The sequence below is a fragment of the Sus scrofa genome, chromosome 14, assembly GCF_054392235.1.
Source record: "Sus scrofa isolate SSC_HxYL_T2T_F1_AM1 chromosome 14, Sscrofa_HxYL_maternal_Yorkshire_Landrace_v2.0, whole genome shotgun sequence".
Taxonomy (NCBI): Eukaryota; Metazoa; Chordata; class Mammalia; order Artiodactyla; family Suidae; genus Sus; species Sus scrofa.
In genome coordinates this window covers 128,072,336-128,095,133 of record NC_139396.1, presented here as the reverse complement: position 1 = coordinate 128,095,133, position 22,798 = coordinate 128,072,336, and the positions used below count along the sequence as shown (strand labels likewise).

At 35.8% G+C, this 22,798-nt stretch overlaps 1 protein-coding gene across 3 annotated transcripts in view; it reads right to left on the bottom strand.

Moving 5' to 3' along the window:
• Positions 1-22,798, bottom strand: part of TBC1D12 (TBC1 domain family member 12) — a 90,415-nt gene that overhangs the window by 31,383 nt on the left and 36,234 nt on the right. For all 3 annotated transcript variants that reach the window (XR_014826670.1, XM_021074011.2, XM_021074013.2), the window contains exon 2: positions 21,515-21,638. Coding sequence is in view for 2 of the 3 variants with exons in the window: in XM_021074011.2 (XP_020929670.1) it covers positions 21,515-21,638 (124 nt within the window). In the remaining variant the exon portion in view is untranslated. The remainder of the gene's footprint in view (positions 1-21,514; positions 21,639-22,798) is intronic.

Sequence of the window (22,798 nt, the reverse complement as noted above, 5' to 3'; positions counted from 1 at the left end):
AGCTCGGACCCAGTATTGCCCTGGCTGTGGCATAGGCCACCGCTGTAGCTCCAATTCAACCCCTAGCTCAGGAACTTCCGTATGCTACAGTGCGGCTGTGAAAAGAAAAGTCTTTTATTAAAAAGTAACGGGGGGGGGGGGGGGCGGGCGGAGGAAGATGGCGGAGGAGTAAGAGGTCATGCTCACCTTCTCCCACAAACACATAAAAAAAAAACACATTTACATGTAAAACGACTTGCACAGAACAGCAATTGAATGTTGGCAGAAGAAAAAATTAACTAAACAAGTACAACACAAGTGTTGTGAAAGGCAACACACAATCAAGTACATAAATATCATTTATGTATCCACCTTACAAATGAGATTTATATAGAACTGTCACTCAAATATTTTTCACATGATAAGAAGAAAGAAGTTGTATTCTAGCACTTCCTATCACCAATGCTTAGCATAAAAATGCTTTCAGGAGTTCCCATCGTGGCGCAGTGGTAACACCTGACCAGTAATCCCTGAGGATGCGAGTTCAATCCCGGCCTCACTCAGTGGGTTAAGGATCTGGCGTTGCTGTGAGCTGTAGTAGAGGTCTCAGACACAGCTCTGATCTGGCGTCGCTGTGGCTCTGGCGTAGGCCAGCAGCGTAGCTCCGTTTTGACCCCTAGCCTGGGAACTTCCATATGCTGCAGGTGCAGCCCTAAAAAGACACACACACACACACAAAAAAAACCAAAAAAAAACCTTGGGTTTTTTTGGCCGAACTCAAGGTATGCATAAGTTCCTAGGCCAGGACTGAACCCATGCCATAGCAGTGACCCCAGCCACAGAAGTGACAATGCAGATCCTTAACCTATGGAGCCACTAAGGAACTCCATATTTTTACAAGTTTAACTTATTCATTTTCCACTCAAAATATTGTCCTATAAAATATGTTTAATTGGGGTAACTAGAATAGTAGATGAAACCAGTGCTGGGGCAGGTTGGCAAATATCTGCAGTATAAGTTATTCTAGCTACTGTAAGAAAATTTGAGTCAAAAAGGCAATTAATTCTAAGCCTGATCAAAAGAGAGCAGGCAAGTGCTATTATTTCCATGAGCATAAAGTAGAAAAAGGACTTACAACTCCAAAGCAAAGAAATACTAGGTTCACATAAATGAAAACATGTTTTTCCTTAAAATAATCTCTCAGAAAAGAGAGCACATTTGCTTAATAACCTCTCATATTACAGGTGCTTTCTATTAATTTGAACAGCAAAGAACTATTTAGAAAAGGTGCATTATCCTGAAATTATCTCAGTCTGTGCTAGTTCAGAAGATTTTTTTTTTTTGCCATGCCTGCAGCAACTAGAAGTTCCCAGGCCCAGGGACTGAGCCTGTACCACAGGTGGAACCTGTGCCACAGCTGCAGTAACACTGGATCCTTAACCAGTGAGGTTTTTTTGTTGTTGTGGTGGTGGTGGTTTTGTTTAATTGGAGTAGGGGAGGAAGAAAATGAACACAAAGTAAGCAAGGATCTCGGAGGTATAACCATTCAGTTGCAAACTATCATAAAGAGCCTTCTAAACATTACCTTAAAAAATAATATAGTAAGAGATTAGGCTGATAGAACAAATAAAAGAAAAATGTAATCCATCTAGAAATTTGTGGCTTGAGACACAATTTCCCATAACAAGCTAAGACTCTTAAAAAGCACTGTATAAATCTTCAACTTGGAAGCAAGTGAAGATAATGTGCTCTGAGGTTAAAGACTACAAATCTGGGTCAATGATCTTGAACATAATGACATCAAAGATGTATGTAGACAGATTTGAATAAAAAGGCATTATTTCTTCATGTATTATTATACATGTGATTTGAATATGTAATTAGAAACTTAAGTATTTTTGACTTTCATCTACACTCTTAAAGTCATACATACATGTTGGACAAAAAATTCTTCAGAAACACAGGGTGGATTTCCACTTGGTGGACTGAGTAATTCACACCAATGTTCTATCTGAAAACAACCTCTGTGATCCCAGACAAAGGGGAAACAAATAAGGTGAGCCTAGTGCTCACTCCTGGGGGCAGTTCTGGACCTCCAGTACAAGGCAGAACTTGAAGAAAGCCTGACTGGTTAGTTAGAAGAGTCAAAGGGGGGTGCCAGAATTTGTCAGTCAGAGTAGCAAAAAAGGGCGCACTCAACTGAGGAGTTCCTGTAGTGGCTAATGAACCCGACTAGTGTCCATGAGGATGCAGGTTCAATTCCTGGCCTTGCTCAGTGGGTTAAGGATCTGGCATTGCCATGAGCTGAGGTGTATGTAGGTCGCAGTCATGGGCTGGGATCCTGCATTGCTGTGGCTGTGGTGTAGGCCAGCCAGCTGCAGCTCCAATTCAACCTCTACCTTGGGAACTTCCATATGCTGCAAGTGCAGCCATAAAAAAGACCTCCCCCGACCCCTGCCCAAAGCACTCTGCTGAGAAAGAGCTCCAGAAATCTGCACAGGAGTACTCTTGATTCTTTTGCTAAATACTAACTTGCACATGTGTAAGGCAAAACACTACAACACTGGGCAAAAAACAACCTCTGGGGAAAGAACAATTACTGGGGAGCAGCAAACAAAACAGTTCCCAGACCTCACCCACAGCTGAGAAGTATTCACATTCCCACTAACCAGAATGTAGTCATCACTGAATACACAGAATATTCAGGAGAGACCTGAACGTTCAGACTCATCTGAAACTATGCAAGTCAGAAGACAATGGAAAAATCTTTAAAGTGCTGAAAGAAAAAAAAATAATGGGGGGGGGGGGAACCCTGTTAGGATCCTATACAAAGAAAAAATATCTTTGGAAAATAAAAGCACAACAAAAATGTTTTCAGACAAACCTGAGAGAATCTATTCCCAGTGGACCTGCTCTATAAGATATTTTAAAGGAAATCTTTCAGGCAGAAAGAATATATCAATGAAAACATGAATCTACACAAAGAAATAAAAAACACCAAAAATAGTAAAAATAGAAAAACACCTTAGAAAAGATCAATACAAAAATATATAAAAAGTCATTTTTAAAGGATATCTGACTACTTAAAGCAAAAAATGCCAGCATAAACACAGTATTGTAAATCAACTATACATCAATAAATTTAAATATTGAGGAAACAAAATAATAATAATAGTGTACTGAGGGATTTTAGCACAAAGTCAGAAGGCAGAAAATGGGCAGTATAGTGTTGTAAAGTTATTACACTGTATTCAAAGTTGTATGATGTTTTTTGAGGATAGGTTATGATAACAGGTTATGATAACTCCTGAAGCAGTTCTCAACAGTGTTCCAGAGAAGGTTTTATGATGTCTGCAAAGTCTAATAGTGCTAACAGTTTGTCTTTGTCAGTGTTGATAATAGCACTAATTTTGCTAAAGTAATATTGAATAAAACTGTTGCTGCTCTAGCACAAATCAAGGCAATGAGACTAAACTACTATAAATCGCTGTGTTCTTCATGATACACACTCAGTTAAGGGGTATGGACTTAAGACTGTCCATGACAAAACAGTAAGAATAACTATATTAAATCTTGACCTGTGAGTAAACATTTTTTTGTTCTTTTTCTTTCTTTCTTTTTTTTTTTTTTTTGTCTTTTAAGGGCCACACCAGCAGCATATGGAGGTTCCCAGGCTAGGGATCTAATCGGAGCTGTAGCCACTGGCCTACCTATGCCACAGACACAGCAATGCCAGATCCAAGCCCTGTCTGCGACCTACACCATAGCTCATGGCAATGCCAGATCCTTAACCCAAGAGAGCGGCCCGGGAGCGAACCCGCAATCTCTTGGTTCCCAGTCAGATCTGTTTCCGCTGTGCCAGGATGGGAACTCCAACATTTCTTTTTTTTTTTTTTTTTTTTTTTTTTGTCTTTTTGTCTTTTTTGTTGTTGTTGTTGTTGTTATTGTTGCTATTTCTTGGGCCGCTTCCGCGGCATATGGAGGTTCCCAGGCTAGGGGTTGAATCGGAGCTGTAGCCACCTGCCTACGCCAGAGCCACAGCAACACGGGATCCGAGCCACGTCTGCAACCTACACCACAGCTCACGGCAACGCCGGATCGTTAACCCACTGAGCAAGGGCAGGGATCGAACCCGCAACCTCATGGTTCCTAGTCGGATTCGTTAACCACTGCGCCACGACGGGAACTCCACATTTCTTAAATACTGTATGTGACATAAGAAGTATACATAATGGTCTTATGCTGCACACCAAAATACAAGGGCGAGTAGAGGAAAATCACATGTGCAATCATACATGCAGTGAACTGGACAAATCCCTGTTATTATGAACGCTGTTTTTACTTAAAAGAAAAACCAACAGCAAATTATAGTTACTCAGACTTGAATATCTGGTAGACACTTTCTCAAATTTAAACAAAGTGGGCACTTCGTCTCCATGGTATTCCTCCCCAAAAAGCATAACCCTAGACAAGTTGTGAGCAAATCATCAGACAAACCTAATTTGAGGATGTGACATAATAAAAAATATATATTTGGTCTCTACCCACTTCCTGGCAGACAGCTCTTTGAAATCTCTAATGTGAATGCAATAAGTTTCTTTCTGTATGCTAATGAGATGACTATTGGCAGAATGCTGGGTATTCTCTGAATGGGGGCTGGGTGTCAGGGGTACCAACCTGGCAGCCATGCAATTGCAGGGTTAGAACTTTTAGCTCTACCCCCTGAGCTGTGGAGAGGGGACAGGTGCTGGAGGTTGAGTTAATCATTTGATGACCAATGATTTAATCAAATATGCCTATTTAGTAAGGCCTTCATAAAAAATCCTAAGACTTCCCTGGTGGCACAAGAGGTTTAAGTATCCAGTATCGTCACTGCTGTGGCTTGGGCTGCAGCTGTGGTACAAGTTCAATCTCTGGCCTGGGAACTTCTGCATGCTGCAGGTATGGCAAAAACAAAAACAAAACCTAACTAAAGTGGTTCAGAATGCTTCTGGGTTGATGAACATCCCTTGATGCTAGCAGGGTGAGGTACTCAGAGAGTGCCTGGCAACTCCGTATTCCTTCCCATATACCTTGCCCTCTGTATCTCTTCTATTTGACTGTTATGAGTTGTATCCTTTTATAATAAACTGGTAATCCAGTTAGTCAACTGTTTCCCTGGGTTTTGTGAGTGGTTCCAGCAAATTATCGAACTTAAGAAGGGTGTTACAGGCACCTCCAACTTACGGTTTTTTGTCAGGAGTACTAGAAGCCCAGAGTTATGACTGGCATTTAAAGTGGGAGGCCGTCTTGTAGGACTAAGGCCTTACCTGTTGTATCTGACATTAACTCCACATAAAGAGCATCAGTATTGAACTGTAGGATACTCAGCTAGTGTTGAAGAATTGGTCAATGTGGAAAAACCCTATACAGTTGGTGTCAGAAATACTGAGGGCAGAAAATAAATGGTAGATTTTCTTCTAAAGGACATTTTGGAAAATATCTGACTGGTATTCCTTAAAGTGTCATGGTCATAAAACCAAGGAAAGATTAAAAAACTGTTAAGGGCCAAGAAGCATGATAATGAAATAAAACGTGGTATCCTGAAACAGAAACAGTGCATTAGTAGAAAAACTGGTGAAATCCAAAGTCTGGAGTTTAGTTAATAGTAAATGTATCAATGCTGCGTTCTTAGTTCTGACAAATAATGCAAGATGTTGACATTAGAGAAAACTAAGTGAGTACACAGGAACTTTATTTTCTTTTCAACCTGTCTGTAAATCTAAAGGTATTCTAAAATTAAAAGTTTACTTAAAAAAAAGAGAAAAAGATGAAGTGATCCAATGAGTCCAAGGAAAGCAACTGAAAGAAAGTGCTGCCAATAAGAGTCAATCATTAAAGTGAAAATTAAAATTCTGCAAAAACTTAATTTTTTCCAGATGAGATTAGTGGTGATATTATTATATATTTGCTATTGTATAATGAAATGTTACATGTGGATGACCTGCATAATTTGGTGAACCAATACTTTCCAAATGGCCAGTGCATGATATTACAAAACCAAGTATGGGTAAACACATCCATTCAAAGTGCAAGAGAAACCAAAGGACTTTATTACAACAGAGTTATATGATTTCAGATTCCACAACACAACTTACCTTTAAGAGTTTTGGGGTAGTATTAAAGAATAGCCACAATTATCTGAAAAGGCTATTAAAATGCTCTTTCCTTTACTAACTACATATCAGAATAAGGCCAGATTTTCTTCACATACTTAAAATAAAAAAACATATAAGCAAGAAACTGAATGCAAGAGTAGATATGATACTCCAACCTCCTTTTATTAAGCCAGACATTAAAGAGATTTGCAAAAATATAAAATAATGCCACTCTTCCCATCAGCTGTATTTTTTAAATATTTTAAAAAATAGGTAACATAAATATACTATATATTACTATATTTATATTACTTATGTTAACATGTAATGACTTTATTATTGCTATTTTTAAGTGAATCAAAATATCTGAATCTTTCAGTTTTAATTCTGGGTACAGTAATAACTGACAGATAATCCCCATAATCAAAAACTCTTTGAGAGTCTTCATACCCAGAATCCAAAGCAGTTATAAAAATAAAATGTTTGAGAACTGCTGGCCAAGAGCAACCACCTAAAACAGAGGTACACCTAATAGTGGATATAAAATGGAGTAGCTAAAATACTTCTTTAATCCAAAAGAAGGCAGGAAATGAGGAAAAAAAAAAAAGACTCGGATGAGACAATTTGAAAAGTACCAAGGTGGTAAATTTAAACTAAGTTATATCAATAAATGACATTAAATGAAACTCCATTTAAAAAGAGGATATCAAATATATCCCACATACAAAAAAAAAAAAACCAACTTAAATATGAAGATGGATAAAAAGTAAAAGGACAGAAGAATAAACATCATCCAAACACTAACAGAAAGCAAGCTACAGTGGCTATACTAAAGTCAGACAAAAACTTCACAGTAAGATCCATTGCCAGGGCAAAAAAGACATTACATTAATGGTGAAGGTGTCAATTCATCAAGAAGGCATAAAAACAAAGCTTCAAAACAAAGGAGAAGAAAAAGAGCAAAAGGACAAATAGCCAAGAAGATTATGGTGGATATTTTATCACTTCTCTCTCTGTAATTCATAGAATAGACAGAAAATTATACAATACTTGAACTACACTATGATCTAACATGACATAACTGACATTTATGCAACAATAACCCAAGAGCAACAGAACACACATTCTTTTCAAGTGTACAAGGAACATTTCCTAAGACAAGCTATATCTGGGTCATAAAACAAGTCTCAATATATTGAAAAAGGCTGAAATTGCATAATGTATACTATATGAGCACAGTGGAATTAAATTAGAAATTATTTACAGAAATAAATCTGAGAAAACTAAAATATTTGGAAATTAAAACAACACACTTCTAAATAATCATGAACAAAAGAAATAACAGGAGTTCCCGTTGTGGCTCAGTGGGTTAAGAATCCGACTAGTATCCATGAGGATGCAGGTTCTATCCCTGGCCTCACTCAGTGGGTTAAAGATCCGGTGTTGCTGTGAGCTGTGGTGTAGGTCACAGGCATGGCTCGGATCCCATGTTGCTGTGGCCGTGGTGTAGGCTGGCAGCTTCAGCTCTGATTCAACCCCTAGCCTGGGAACTTCTATATGCTACACGCATGGCCCTTAAAAAAAAAAAAAAAAAAAGGAAATGAAAACATTCTGAATCAAGTGAAAATGAAAATACTGAAATTTGTGAAATGCAGCTTAAAGCACAGTTAGCATGGCCAAGGAGGTCGGATTTGGATTCCCAAGGTAAAAAAGGGAGAGAGTGGGATGGATGGGCATTTGAGAGGTTTTTAGGATGCAAACTGTTATATTTGGAATGGATGGGCAATGGGATCCTACTGTACAGTACAGGGAAATGTGTGTGATTGGGTCATTTTGCTGTGCAACAGAACTTGACAAAACACTGTGAATCAACTGTAATAATAATAAAAAATTACATCAACCAAAATAATAAAAAATAAAGCACAGTTAGAGGGAAATGCACTTAATACACTTACATCAAAAAGATAAAAGGTCTAAAATAAATGATCTACTTTTAGAAACTAGAAAACACAAAGCCAAAAGCAAGAGGAAAGTAAATAATAAAGAACAGAGGATTTCCCGTCGTGGCTCAGTGGTTAATGAATCAGACTAGGAACCATGAGGTTGGGGGTTTGATCCCTGGCCTTGCTCAGTGGGCTAAGGATTCAGCGTTGCCATGAGCTGTGGTGTAGGTCATGGACGTGGCTCGGATCTGGTGTTGCTGTGACTCTGGTGTAGGCTGGCAGCTGCAGCTCTGATTGAACCCCTAGCCTGGGAACCTCCATGTGCTGCGGGAGCGGCCCTAGAAAAGGTGAAAAGGAAAAAAGACAAATAATAATAATAATAATAAGGAGCAGAAATAAATGAGATAGAGGCAAAAGTCAGTGAGAAAAAAAGTGTTTATTTTTAAAGGTCTATAAATCTGATAATCTTCTGATAAAATTAAGAAAAAAGAAAACACAAATTACTAAAATCAGGAATGTATGAAACATAATCTTTGTCCATGTCACATGACTAGTAGACATTAAAAGGATAAGAGAATATTAACAATTTTATTCCAATAAATCCAACAACATAGATGAAATGTAAAAATCTCTCAAAAGGAAGTTCCCGTTGTGGCTCAACGGTTAATGAACCTGACTAGCATCTATGAGGACGTGGGTTCAATCCCTGGCCTCACTCAGTGGGTTAAGGATCTGGCGTTGCTGTGGCTATGGTGTAGGCCAGCAGCTACAGCTCCAATTGGACCCCTGGTCTGGGAACCTCCATATGCTGTGAGTGCAGCCCTAAAAGACAAAAAAAAAAAAAAAAAACTCTTGAAAGACATAAGTAAACCAAAACTGACTCAAGAAGAAAGAGAAGATGTCACAGCCCTCTATCAATTAAAATGTTAAATTTATAATTAAAAAGCTATTCAACAACAGCAACAACAACAACAAAAAACTGAGCATTCTTGGTTTATGTCAGTAATTCTCAAGTGAAGTCAACTTTGGCCCCAGGGAATGTCTGGCAAAAATCTAGAGACATTTATGATTGCCACAACTGTGAAGGGAGGCTACTGGCATTTACTCGGCAGAAGCCAGGAATGCTGCTCAATCCTACTCTGCACAGGAATCCACCTTTCCACCCAAGAAAAATTACATGACCCAAAATGTCAACAGTGCTGAGGTCAAGAAACCCTGGCTTAGATAATTTCACTGCCAAGTTCTATCAATCATTTAAGGAAGAAAAAAAATACTATCTACACAAATTCTTTTGTAATAGAGAAGAAGAAACAGCTCTCAATTCACCTAGTGATTCCAGCATTATCCCAACACCAAAATCAGATACTAAAAGAAAATTACAGACCAGTATATCAAATGAAAATGGAGGTTGGAATTCCCATTGTGGCTCAGTGGGTTAAGAAACTGACTAGTATCCATGAGGATGGGGGTTTGATCCCTGGCCTCACTCAGCGGGTTAAGGATCCCGTGTTACTCTAAGAGGCAGCAGTAGGTTGCTGATGTGGCTCAGATTCAGTGCTGTCGTGACTGTGGACTTGGATGGCAGCTACGGCTCCAATTCAACCCTCGCCCAGGGAATTTCCATATGCTGAAGGTGCAGCCCTAAAAAGAAAAAAAGAAAAAAAAAAAAAGAAAGCAAAAAAAAAAAAAATACTAGCATTTGAACTCCTAGTTTCTGCTCCAGCACATAAAAAGCTTACAAGTTACCAACCCATTTAATAAGTAAAAAGCTGAACAAATTAAAACAAATAACTCTTCTTAGATTCCTCAGAGACAAGAGGTCACAGGGAAAACTGCTGCCCCCAAAATGAGAAACAGATAAATGAATATAGAGAATCACAACTTACCAGAGTAGAAATCTATGACGAAATGTCTGTGGAAACCACTGCCAGGGTAGAAAAATAGGAACTGTAATTGACGAACTGCTGGAGGCTCAATGTGAACAGGTCTGAGAGCTAAAACTCCAAGAGAACCCAGTCCCACACACCTTTGCAAGCTTTACCTCTGGAACTCTCATCAGGCCCTGACAGTGATGGTCAGAGAAAAAAATAAATAAATAAAAACAAAAACAAAAAAAACCCATGTGCTTCCAGCAGAAAGAGAAAAGGAACTATTTTGAAATACACTAGAGCATTTCGTTAACAAAGGAGAAACTATTTCACTAGAGCCTAATCTGTTGGGGTTTTATCAGAGCCTAAGCTTCCCAGGGAAAGGAAAGTGCCCAACTCCAGCCCACTCTAGCTATCCTCTCCCACCTAAGTAGGGAGGGAGACTGAGAAGCACTGGTGAAGTTCACAGTCCAGGGCCACAGGATCACCAAGACTGGGAACTAATCACAGGAATATACAACAATTTTCCTCCCCCCGACATTATCACTATATTACTAATGGTCTATTTACTAAAGTTCCTCTTATCCAGCACACCACATCCACTCTTCAACAGAAAATTACAAGACATATTAAAAAGTAAAAAAAAAAAAAAAAAAAAGAGTAGAGACTGACCACGCATCAGAACCAGTCAGATATGTTAGAAATGTCAACATTAGTAAAGCAGGGATTTTTAAATACTATAATTAATATGCTAAAGGCTTTAATGGAAAAAGTAGACAGCATGCAAGAACTGATGAATAATATAGGCAGACAAATGAAAATTCTAAGAAAGAATGAAAAAGAAATGCTAGAGATTAAAAAAAAACCATAATGTGAGAAAAAAGAATGTACACATGTACCGGGTCACCTTTCTGTGCAGTAGAAAACTGACAGAACACTGTAAATCAGCTATAATGGAAAAAATAAAAATTATTGTTAAAAAAAGAAAAAATAAATACATTTAAAAAACCCCTACAACAAAAATGAACCATGCCTTTGATGGGCTCATTAGCAGACTGCAAACAGCTGAGGGAAAAAATGCTAGAGGATCTCTCATTAGAAACTAGAGGATCTCTCATTAGAAACCTCCAAAACTGAAAAACAAAGAGAACAAAGTCTAAGAAACACTGAACAGAATATCTCAGTACTACAGGACAACTACCAATATATGGGTAATGGGAGTATCAAAAGAAGGAGAGGAAAAGGAGCAAAAGCAATAGCTGAAGCAATGATAACAAGGAATTTCTACAAATTAATGTCAATACCAAACCACAGATCCAGGAAGTTCAGAACACCAACTAGGATAAATGCCCAAAAAATTACACCCAGCCATATCATTTTAAACTGTAGAAAATCAACGACAAAAAAAAAAAAAAAAAAAAATCTTGAAAAAAGCCGGAAGTTTAAAAAAAATACTTCCTATCCCAAAGATATGAATTACATTCAACTTCTCCTCAGTAGCCACGCAAGCAAGTGCACTGAGAAATATTTAAAAATATTACAAAAATTACACCTCCAGGAAAGCTAGAAAAAAATGAAAGGAAGGAAGAAAGAGAAGAAGGGAAAGAGTGACAGAGGAAAGGAAGCACACAAGAAGGAGGATGAAAGGATGGAAGGAAGGAAAGGAGGGAGGAAAGAAGGAACTGAGTTGATAATTAATTGCCTTCCAAAACAGAAAGCACCTGGCTCAGATGGGTTCACTGGCAAATTTTAAGAAACATTTAAGGAAGAAATTACATCAATTCTCTACAATTTCTTCCAGAAGACAGAAGCAGAAGGAATATTTCCTAATTTAATCTATGAGGCCAGCATTACTCTAATATTAAAACAAAGACAATACAAGAAATCTACATGCCAATACCTCTCAGGGGCACAGATGCAAATATCCTCAATGAAATATTAGCAAGCTGAATCAAACAGTGTATAAAAAGGATTATATACAATGACCAAGTGGGATTTATCTCAAGGATGCAAACTGGCTCAACATTTGACAATCAATTAATGTAATCTATCACATCAACAAGCTAAAAATGAAAAAAATCACAAGATCCTATCAATACCAAAACAGCATTTGACAAAACTGAACTCATTCATGACAAAAATTCTCAAAAAAGTAGGAACATAAGGTTACTTCTCAACTCAATAAAGAACACCTACAAAAAACCTACAGCTACTATTATATCTAATGATGAGAAACTCAAACTTTTGCCACTAAGATCAGGAACAAGACAAGGGTGTCCTCTCCCACCACTGCTTGTCAACTTTGTATGGGAAGTCCCAGCTAAAGACAAGAAAAGGAAACACAAGTTATACTGACTGGAAAAGAAAGAAATAAAACTATTTTTGTTGGCAGATGCTATGATTATCTACATGGAAAATCTGAAAGAACAGTAAAAAAATTTCCTGGAACTAATACGTAAGGTTGCAGGATATAAGAATTGTTAAGCACTTTCCTATATAACAGCTACAAATAAATGGAATTTGAGTTTTAAAACAAATTAACATTTCCATTAGTATCCAAAAAATGAAATACCGATATAAATCTAACAAAATATATACAGTATCTACATGAGAAAATTTATGAAACTCTGATGAAAGACACTATAGAAAACTAAATAAATGATGAGACGGTCCCTGTTCATGGATAGTAAGGGTCAGTACCGTCAAGATGTCAGTTCTTTCAGAACCGATCTACAGATTTAACATAAGCCTAATAAAAATCCCAGCAAGTGACTTTGTGGATACTGACAAAGTAATTCTAAAGTTTAAATGTATAGGCAAAGACCCAGAATAGCAAACACAATATTGAAGATGAATAATAAAGTTGGAGGACTGACACACCTGACTTCAAGACTTACTATGAAACTACATTTCAAGACTTACTATGAAACTACAGTAATCAATACAGTGTGGTACTAAAAAAAGACTAAACAAATAAATCAATTGAACAAAAAAAAGACAGCCCAGAAATAGCCCAACATAATCAGTCAATCTTTGACAAAGGAGCAGAGGCAACAAAATGAAGCAAAGATAGTCTTTTCAACAAATAGTGTGGAGGACTGGACATCTACATGCAAAAAAATGGATCTAGACATTGATCTTAAACACATCACAGAGATTAACTCAAAATGGATCATAGACCTAAATGTAAAAAACAAAAAACTATAAAATTATTATAAGATAGGAGAAAATCTAGATTACTTTTGGTACAGTGATGACTTTAGTTAGAAGGAATGCCAAATGCACAATCCATGAAAGAAATAATTAAGAAGCCAAACTTAAAAATTAAAAACCTCTGCTCTGTGAAAGACACTGTCAAGAGAATGAGAAAACAAGACAGACTGGGAGGAAAAACTTGCAAAGGATACATATAATAAAGAACTGTTATACTAAATATACAAAGAACTCTTAAAATTGTACTGAGTTCAGTTTTTATTATTATAAGAAAATGAATAACCCAATAAAAAATGGTAAAGGATCAGACAAGAAACTTCCATAAAATATACGGATAACAAGTAAACATATGAAAATATGTTCTATTTCACACATTAATTCAGAACTGCAAACTAAAACAAGAATCAGATACCACACACCTATTAGAATGGTTAAAATCCAAAACACTGAAACACCAACTACTGGGGAGAATGTGGAGCGAGGGGGACACTAATTCATTGCTGGTGGGAATGCGAAATGGTATAGTCACTTTGGAAGACAGTTTGGCTATTTCTTATAAAATTAAAGTATCATATGATTCAGCAACCAGATTCACTGATATTTACCCAAATTAAAACTTTCATCTGCAAAAATAAACACAAATATTTATAGCAGCTTTACTCATTACTGATAAAACTTGGAAGCAACCAAGATGTACTTCAAGATGCAAATGGATAAATGAACTGTGATATATCCAGACAGTGGAATATTATTCAACATTGAAAAGAAATGAGCTATTAAGCCATGAAAAGACATGAAGAAAACTTAGATGCATACTACTAAGTGAAAGAAACCAATCTGAAAAGGCTGCATTACTATATTATTCCAACTGTGTGGCATTCTGGAAAAGGCAGAACTATGGAGACAGTAAAAAGACAGCTGGTTGCGAGGGGTTGCGGGGGTGGGGAGGGATGAACAGGGAAAGCAGAGAGGATTTTTAGGGCAGTGAAACTATTCTACATGATACTATAATTGTGAATACGTATCATTATACATTTGTCAAAACCCATAGAATGCACGATAGAGTGAACCCTAATGTAAACTGTGGTCTTTAGGTGACAGTAATATGTCCACATAGGTTCACTGACTGTGTACCACATTGTACACAAATGTACCATACTGTGGTGTGGGATGTCAATAGCAGGAGAGAGTATACCTGTGGGGAGAGAGAGGAATACAGAAATTCTGTACTTTCTGCTCAGTTTGGCTGTGAATCCAAAATTGCTTTAAAAATAAAGTTTATTAATTAAAAATAATAATAATTGTGTGCATGTATGTATGCATGCATGTATGTGTAAGGGAAAGTGTATCCAATAACATACAAAATGGATAACAACTTTGACTACCTGGATTTTACCCCAGGGATGCAAAGATGCTTTCTTTAACAATTAAAAAGATGCCATTTAATAAAAATGGCCAAAACACAATACATCTGAGCTTTATCTTGTTTGAATGGACAAAAAAACTAGATATCTAGTGCCATAAGGGACCTAAGAGACATAAATTCAAATCTCTGAGGGATGGTATCATCTTAGCCTTCAAATTGTTTTCTACATATGATGTTTCAAATACTACATCCAGCACCCAAGCAAAGGTAACCAGGCTCAGACAGAGATGAAATAGCATCTGCTAACAAAAACCAGCGGAATCAACATTCAGTATAAACAGACCTATAGAATTTCCAGACATTGGAATTACCAGACACAGGCTATGAAAAACTATACTTACTATGTTTAAGGAGATAAAGGCCAAGCTTGAAATTTCAGCAGGGAACTGTAAACTGTAAAAAGTGATATAGCAGATTTGAAAAAGAAACAACTATAAACATAAGAACTGAAAAACACAAAACTGGCATTAAGAACTCAAAGATTGGGGCTGAGGGATCTGGGGTTTTTTTTGTTTGTTTTTTTATTTTTTTATTTTTTTTAACATATTCTCTACGCAATCCACTGTGTTTGGGAGCAGAATCATAGACTACTACAATAAATCTTAATGCCCTTGTTCGCAAACCCACTCTCTTCTACTTTAACTACCACAATGCCTCCAGAATTTTTCTAATATATGAATCTGATGTCTCTGTGCCTTACTTAGAATTATTTTTGTTAAAATCCAACGTACTAATTAGTTAAAACCCTTGTGGCTAATGACCTTCACCATCTACTCTATAATCCTAAAATACTGACCTAATTAATACTGAGCTAAACCAGTCTTATGCATTCCTGTTTGCTAACTCAATTTTCTCTATCTGGAATGGCTTTCCCCATCTTGTCTACCTGGTGACCTCCTACTAGGACACTTCAGAACACAAACTGCATGTCACCCTGAACAGAATTAATCACTCGTCATCTCTACTCTCATACTGTGTTCACAACTCTATTACAGCACTCACTGCACTATATTAAAATTATATATGAACCTTTCCCCTCCTCCCCACAATTGTACAGAATAACTGAAAGGCTAGGACTTATATTTACCTATTTCATAAGAACCTGAACTATGCCTATTGTATTATACACAGTCAATATATGTTAAATAAGTTGTGTATTCACTGAAATGAAAGCCAGAGACTCTTATAGAAGAATTTATGATCAATTAAAGAATTTTATCCTTCAAGTTCTGCTAGACAAAAGGTTTAGAGCTTGCTAATATGAGGTCACACAGAAAGTTGGTGGGCTCTGTATCCAAAGGGATTCACCAGAAAGAAAGTATGCTAAGAGGGAAATGTGAGAAAAGATCAGTCTATGGGTTCAAAGGGAGGGGGGCAGGAATCTTTGATTAGCTTCTTGAAGTAAAATATGGGGTCTGGGGAGAAGAAAGCTTCTCTCTTAAAGACAATGTGAAAGCCAATATAGTCTGATATACACACTGACTTGACTTTTGAGTTTCAGTGAACAGTAAGATTACTCCTCCTAAAGGGGTTAATGTTAAACTCATGTCAGCAAGTAAATTCTCATATTTCTATATTCTGTGAACAGTTACAGACAGCCAGAATAACATTTCAGAAATTTAAGAAACTATCCATGTGGACATCTCTATCACCTCAAGACCCTGTCTGCCCAAGATAAAGAGGCTCTCTTTTACCACTTGACCCAAGAGCCAGGGAAATCATCATCATGTTTGGAGCAGAGAGGGTATAACTGAAAAGGATGCCTTCACTGATTTATTCCAGAAGAAATAAAACCCACCCCATAAAGCAAGTTAACTGAAATCTTGGTACAAAACATTTCATCACCCTCTGGCATAGAGGAGTGCCTTAATAAACTGCATTTTGGCAAAGTTATCAGCACAATTTTGTTTACTGTAATTTTAAACCTAACATGATTACGAGTCTAACATAATGACAGAATGAGTACAACTTTTACTATAACTTTAATACACAAACTATGTATTATAGAATCAAATAACAAAAGTATCTGCAAACTACAACTCCTTTCCAGTTCTTTGTCTCTAACAATATAAAAAATTTTCCCACAAGGAGTTCCCTGATGGCCTAGTGATTGGGGAGCCAGCATTGTCACTGTTGTGGCATGGGTATGATCCCTGGCCCAGGAACTTCCTCATGCCATGGGTATGGATCCAAAAAAAAAAAAAAAAAAAAAAAAAAGCTTTCAAATTCTGCCCTGCTCAATTTGTGAAAACTTATTGCTTTTATTCTTTTAGTTTTCTTTAACTAATTTAACCTTCTAAGTTTCATACTCTCCCTTCTCCCAGAAGCTCAGGCCCAAAGCTGTTAAAAATTCCTCTCTGAATCTTCAAACCATACAAATTAACATTTATGAGATTAATGTATCTACACATAAGAAAGACATAATTTATCAAACTATAAATAAGGAACACACATGCAGTTAGAAGGTAGTTTTCCACTACCTTTTCAAGGTGACAATACATTGGTAAATAAATATGAAAAAAAAAGCATGCAAGTGTGTAACAATTTTAAGGACTTATCAAAAATAAATTCTGAACATAGTCCAGCCCCTCCACAATTTAACAATAATGAAGTAGTTCATTTATTGTAGTACTCCACCAAATTTTACACCAAATGAATTTATATTTAAGCATAATTAAAGCTAACAAATAGTTTTCAAGTATCCTAATACTACATGCACCAATAAAGTAAGTTTATATAAAATAAACTAGAAAATTAAGCTCTACCACTTGCAAAGCGTTATATAACTTATTGTGCACAGAGCACATGTTTTCTAGTCCTTTTTTCAACGCTACTGTTCCTAAAGTTTAAAATTTCAAAATCAACGGCTTAACTGAGGAGAGTGACCTATCCTACTTTTAGACAACTTGAAATGCTCAGATTAGTAAATTGGTGTCTTAAAACTTTTTTCCTTGCGTGTCAAAAGATATGATTCAACCACTCAACTAAAACATCACTCAGAAAAACACATGAGTGATGAAAAACATGAAACATCACCTAAGTACTACAATTTCATTTTCTCATTAAAGATGACAATATAAAAACAGTGCCAAGAAAAAAAAAATACTTTCTACTGAAAGACTGTCAGTTTGACATAAATAAGAGTATACTCAATCTAGAGTGCAATCATGTTACAATTATACATAACATGGCTCATTTGAATTCTCAATTGCAGTTTGGAGGTTATAAGACAAATTATGCTGTATTCCAACTTTAGCCTATTAATTTAGAAAAACAAAGATCTTAGGTCAATTTAACTACAATTTAACTGAAATACTATTTAAAATTAATAGATGCAATTTTTAACATGGCTCACCAACTGGTTCAAATGGCCACAAGCAGGAATTTCACACCTGCAAGAGAACACATGTGATAATCCTCATAAAATAATAATATGAATATTCATGTGATTTGGAAATTGTCAAGTTAAATGTCAAACTTGAGTCAGTCTGACTTTGTTATCCTAAAATAATTTTTATGTTTCTTTACTGTTAACATGGAAAGCACTAAAACTGATCATTTAATAAACTTTACTACAATAAAATTTTTTTAAAATATTTAACCTACAAATATCTTTTACTTTTTATGTCTGAAAAGCTATAGTTGCAAAATATGAAAAGGCAAAAAATATTATATATGGTAACATTTTAGTCTTGGGAAAAAACATATATAAGACAAGATATGTAAAAATATAGACATATGAAAATAATTGTTTTTCACACAAAAACTGAATTTTAAAAGACCTAAAAATGTGGAGGGAAAATGAAATGTGACACATCTTCCTATGTTTGATATTTCATACAGAATATAATATGTCATCTCTGCTATTAACAATTAATATAGAAAAAAGCAAACCCTACTTTATAGTTTGGTTTATACTATAATATGATAGGTGTCTTTCCACTAGAAAAAAATTCTGGCTCCCAAACATATAGTCTTCCTTAACATATGGCAACTCCATTCTGAATATTTCCTTTAAAAAATACTTATCCTATAAAATACTGCAACTACTATAATATTCTAAGAAATTTTACTGTTTTTGCCATTCAATAAGCAAGTGAGTCATCTTTAGAAAAGTCAAAGGAATCTCTTTTCCTTAATACTTTTAGCACTGCCTCATTTTTTCAAGCAGTTTTACACTGGAGTTACTAGCTACCTTCATTTTCTATAGCCTTAATAGCTTAGGACCATATACTAAAACATGACAGATGTGTTGTAACGTTCTTCATGGCTTTACTGCTAACAGCATTTTTTATTTCTGATTCCAAACATACAGCATACATTTGAAAGGAGTCAAAGATCTCAAATGTAGTTTTATATTCATTTTTAACAAAATTTAGAAGTCGGGGCTGTCAAAAAAAAAAGTGTTTTCAAGTGGGAACAGAGACACAAAGTTGTAAATTTACCATTACTAATAAAAGAAAATCATACCCGCACTTTGTGAATGACAACTGCAGGGAAGAGGACAGCAAAGTGAGACAACTGGGGAAGAGAGGACACATACAATAGGGAAAGAGAAAGCAGAAACATATTCCATCACAGGGTGGAAGAGATATATATTTTGAGGGTGGAAAACCATCAGAGGTACAATGACTTCATTAGCCATCATACCTCCCAGAAAACAAACATAACCATGAAAAAGGCACCAAAATACACACTAATCCCTATACACAACTGGAAAGGTCAAAAATTAAAAGAAGTAGCTGGGAGAAATATCATCTGTAAAAGGCCAGAAAAGGGACTTGTAGAAGATAGAAACTGCATTTCAACACCACTCCTTGTTCCCATATGATAATAAGAGCTGTTTTTTTCCTGAATATTCATCAAACTTTCAAACAACATATGTATAAAAAGGAGGGGGAATGTGAGGCCTTGGCTTTCCAAAATGAAATCAGCAGACTAAAGGCATAGACATATCAGTAAACAGGTAAGTATCCAACTAGTTATTAGAGACCTATGTTAAGAAAATATAACAGAAGTTCAGTTTACATAAAGATATAAAAGTATATGCGCAGGAGTTCCTGTCGTGGTTCAGTGGTTAACGAATCCGATTAGGAACCATGAGGTTGCCAGTTCAATCCCTGGCCTTGCTCAGTGGGTTAACAATCCGGCGTTGCCCTGAGATGTGTTGTAGGTTGCAGATGCGGCCTGGATCCCATGTTGCTGTGGCTCTGGCGTAGGCTGGTGGCTACAGCTCCGATTTGACCCCTAGCCTGGGAACCTCCATGTGCTGCAGGAGCGGCCCAAGAAATGGCAAAAAGACAAAAAAAAAAAAAAAAAAAAAAAAAAAAAAGCATATTCACATGCATATTCAAGGTAAAGTACCATAAAAATTCAAGACTACAAATCTTAAGTTGCAAGACCATGGGTCTGGCTCTAGAGGGCGACCTTGGTCCTCTAGACAAGTAAGTAAACTTTAGACAAGTTACAGAATTTACCCTCCCCCCCAAAAAAAGAGTTAAACTTTAAGATGTCCAGATAGTAAAAATTCTCAAACTTTCTTGGATTAAGAGACCTTAGCGGCTCAGTAGTTTTTCATGGCACCCCCTAAAACCATCAGAAATACCTAATCATTCTATTTAATAAGTAGTTATGTCCAACAATTTAGCAAAGATTTTTTATGTCCTAACACTTTGAACCCATTAAACACACACACGCACACATAACACACACATACACATTACAGGAAAAAAGTTTTATTTCATTCTTAAATAACCACAATTAATTATTAATTGGGCATGTGTGCCTGTTATGCACTGTATAATTTCACAAACCTTGAAACCAGATTGGACACCACCACCTTCATTTACTGTCCCACACTGATTTTTGCACAGTGTCCAATTTTTATCATAGCAAATTCAGAAAAAAAAGAATCACAAAGATACAATACCATAGACAATAATGTCATTTAATGTTGAAATTGTGTACTACCTCAAGCAGTCTGCACTGTGTCCAACCAACGTAAAGTATCACTGAGTTTGCAGTGGTCCCCCCTGCGTTAGCTACAGCACATGGGTGCCCAGGCACAGCTTGGGAATCACAGAACTATAGTTTTAAGTCCCAGGAGCATGTAAACTGCTCAATGTTTTAATTAAGTGTAAGTAAAATTAACTATAACTAATGTTTTTAAAGATTTCAAAATTATTTTCTTATTTACTTGGGAAACCAGTTTTTCTTTGAGTAATAAAAAGACAACTATTAAATTCTTAAAGAAAGATATTTTTTTACAATTTGATTATTGCTTTTATGTGATTATTTTCATAAATGCTGGTTGTACTAAATTTGATAAACAATAATTCGAAGAGGAGAAATAGGAAATTTATTATTTTATCTCGTCCTGAGAAACAACTTCTCTGAATTTAAAAATGCTGCAAATTGATCCAGTCTCACTGCTGCCAGTCTCACTAATTTCCTAGTCTGAGGAGCACAAGTACAGGAATCAAATAATATTTGAAATTCTTAAGAATAAGAATTCTTAAGAATAAGAATTAGCTTCTAAATTACTAGAAACGGACAGTATACCCACCCATCTCACAAAGACCGTGGTTACTGAAAATCAGAAAAGTGACCAAGGAAGGAGTTCAACCTCAAAATCTGTGCCACTGGCATATGCTACCATGATCAATTAGAAGTCAAAGGATGGGGTGAGAATAGTCAGCTAAGGGGAAGAAAAAGAAGATGAAGCTACCCAAGGAATAACTAGGAAATAAAATCAATGTTAGATTAAAGAATTTTCACAACCATACAATATAACTGAAAATGTGTCATGTTTAAAAAAAATTAAGGTTATTACAAATATATAGAGCACCCCAATTTTACATGTAAAAAAATGAAAATAGAATTTGGTTAATTATCTAAAAAAGAATATTTGAAAAGCAAGAAAAACCATATGGCTATATTAATACTTACCTGCTGAATGATTTTGGAAGTTTTCTGAAGATTCTCTCTGGGAGGGACTTTACCAAATAATTTCCAACCAGGAGCACTATGTACAACTGATTTGAGTTCCTTTGCCCTTTTTGGAAAAAGATTTCTGAAACACAAAAAAGTGACATGAATTGTGTTTCTGATAACCAAGGAACTACTTAATAATAATTTTTAAAGTCTGCTTAATCCCAAGACAAATGCAAAATACTTTTAAATAAAATTATTTCTACTACTTATACTACTACTAGACTGACAAGACTTATTTAAGAATACTTGGCTTATATAGAAATATTAGAAGATTCATCAACGGAGATGTTAAAGATAAAACAAATTGGGAGAAAAATGACAAGTGTAAATGAAACATAAATATTTGCTTTGAATCAGCTAGAGTGTACAAGAATTGACTATACATGTACTTGACAATAAAGGCCAAGAATCTGAGAACAAAAAAGTTAAAGAAAATCTGTATAAAATAGGTAAAGGATTATGTAATAAAATCTTTGGATTTTCAATAATGATCTGTTATTGTTTGTAATAAAAGGGTTTCTACTGAGCTCTATTGCTGTAGTTGTTCTATTGCTATAATGTATGTATATGTAAATTGATTTTCCTAGGACAGGTACGTACAGCAAAAGTGTCAGTATGTAACCAAGAAAGTCTCTCCCATTGAAAATCTTTTTAAAAATATACACAAGGTTCAAAGATTTTACCTATTACCTCCATATCCTTACCACTAAATTATCTACTGTACATGTAAGCAGGAATAATATTCAAAATACAAATATATCAATACAGCATGCCAGGGCATCACGGACTAATAAGAAAGGTACTGATGAATCCAAATGAGTATCAATCCTTCATATAAGCCATGATATAAATACTCATTAAGAAAAATTTAAATTTGCACATACAGTTACAGTCATAGTTATCTGAAATTCCAAATAATTCAGTTCATCTACACTTAAAATATTATATTAACATATCTGTTCTTAAAAGTACATTATTGTGATAAGAAGAGGGTAAGTTTTAAAATCATAATGTTAAAGCTATTTCTTAACAAGTTTAGAAAAGTAACAATGGACTCCTACAAGAGAATGTGGGCTATTCAATAATAAATTAAAAAAACACTCATTTCCTTTAGGTGTGTGATGGAAGTGAACTGATGACCATTTAGAGTAACTTCTACTTAGGATACTCTAGGTTTCATCTCAGGGACCATATACAGTAACCCAATTCTCTGTAAAATCTAGGCTGGAGATTTTCAAT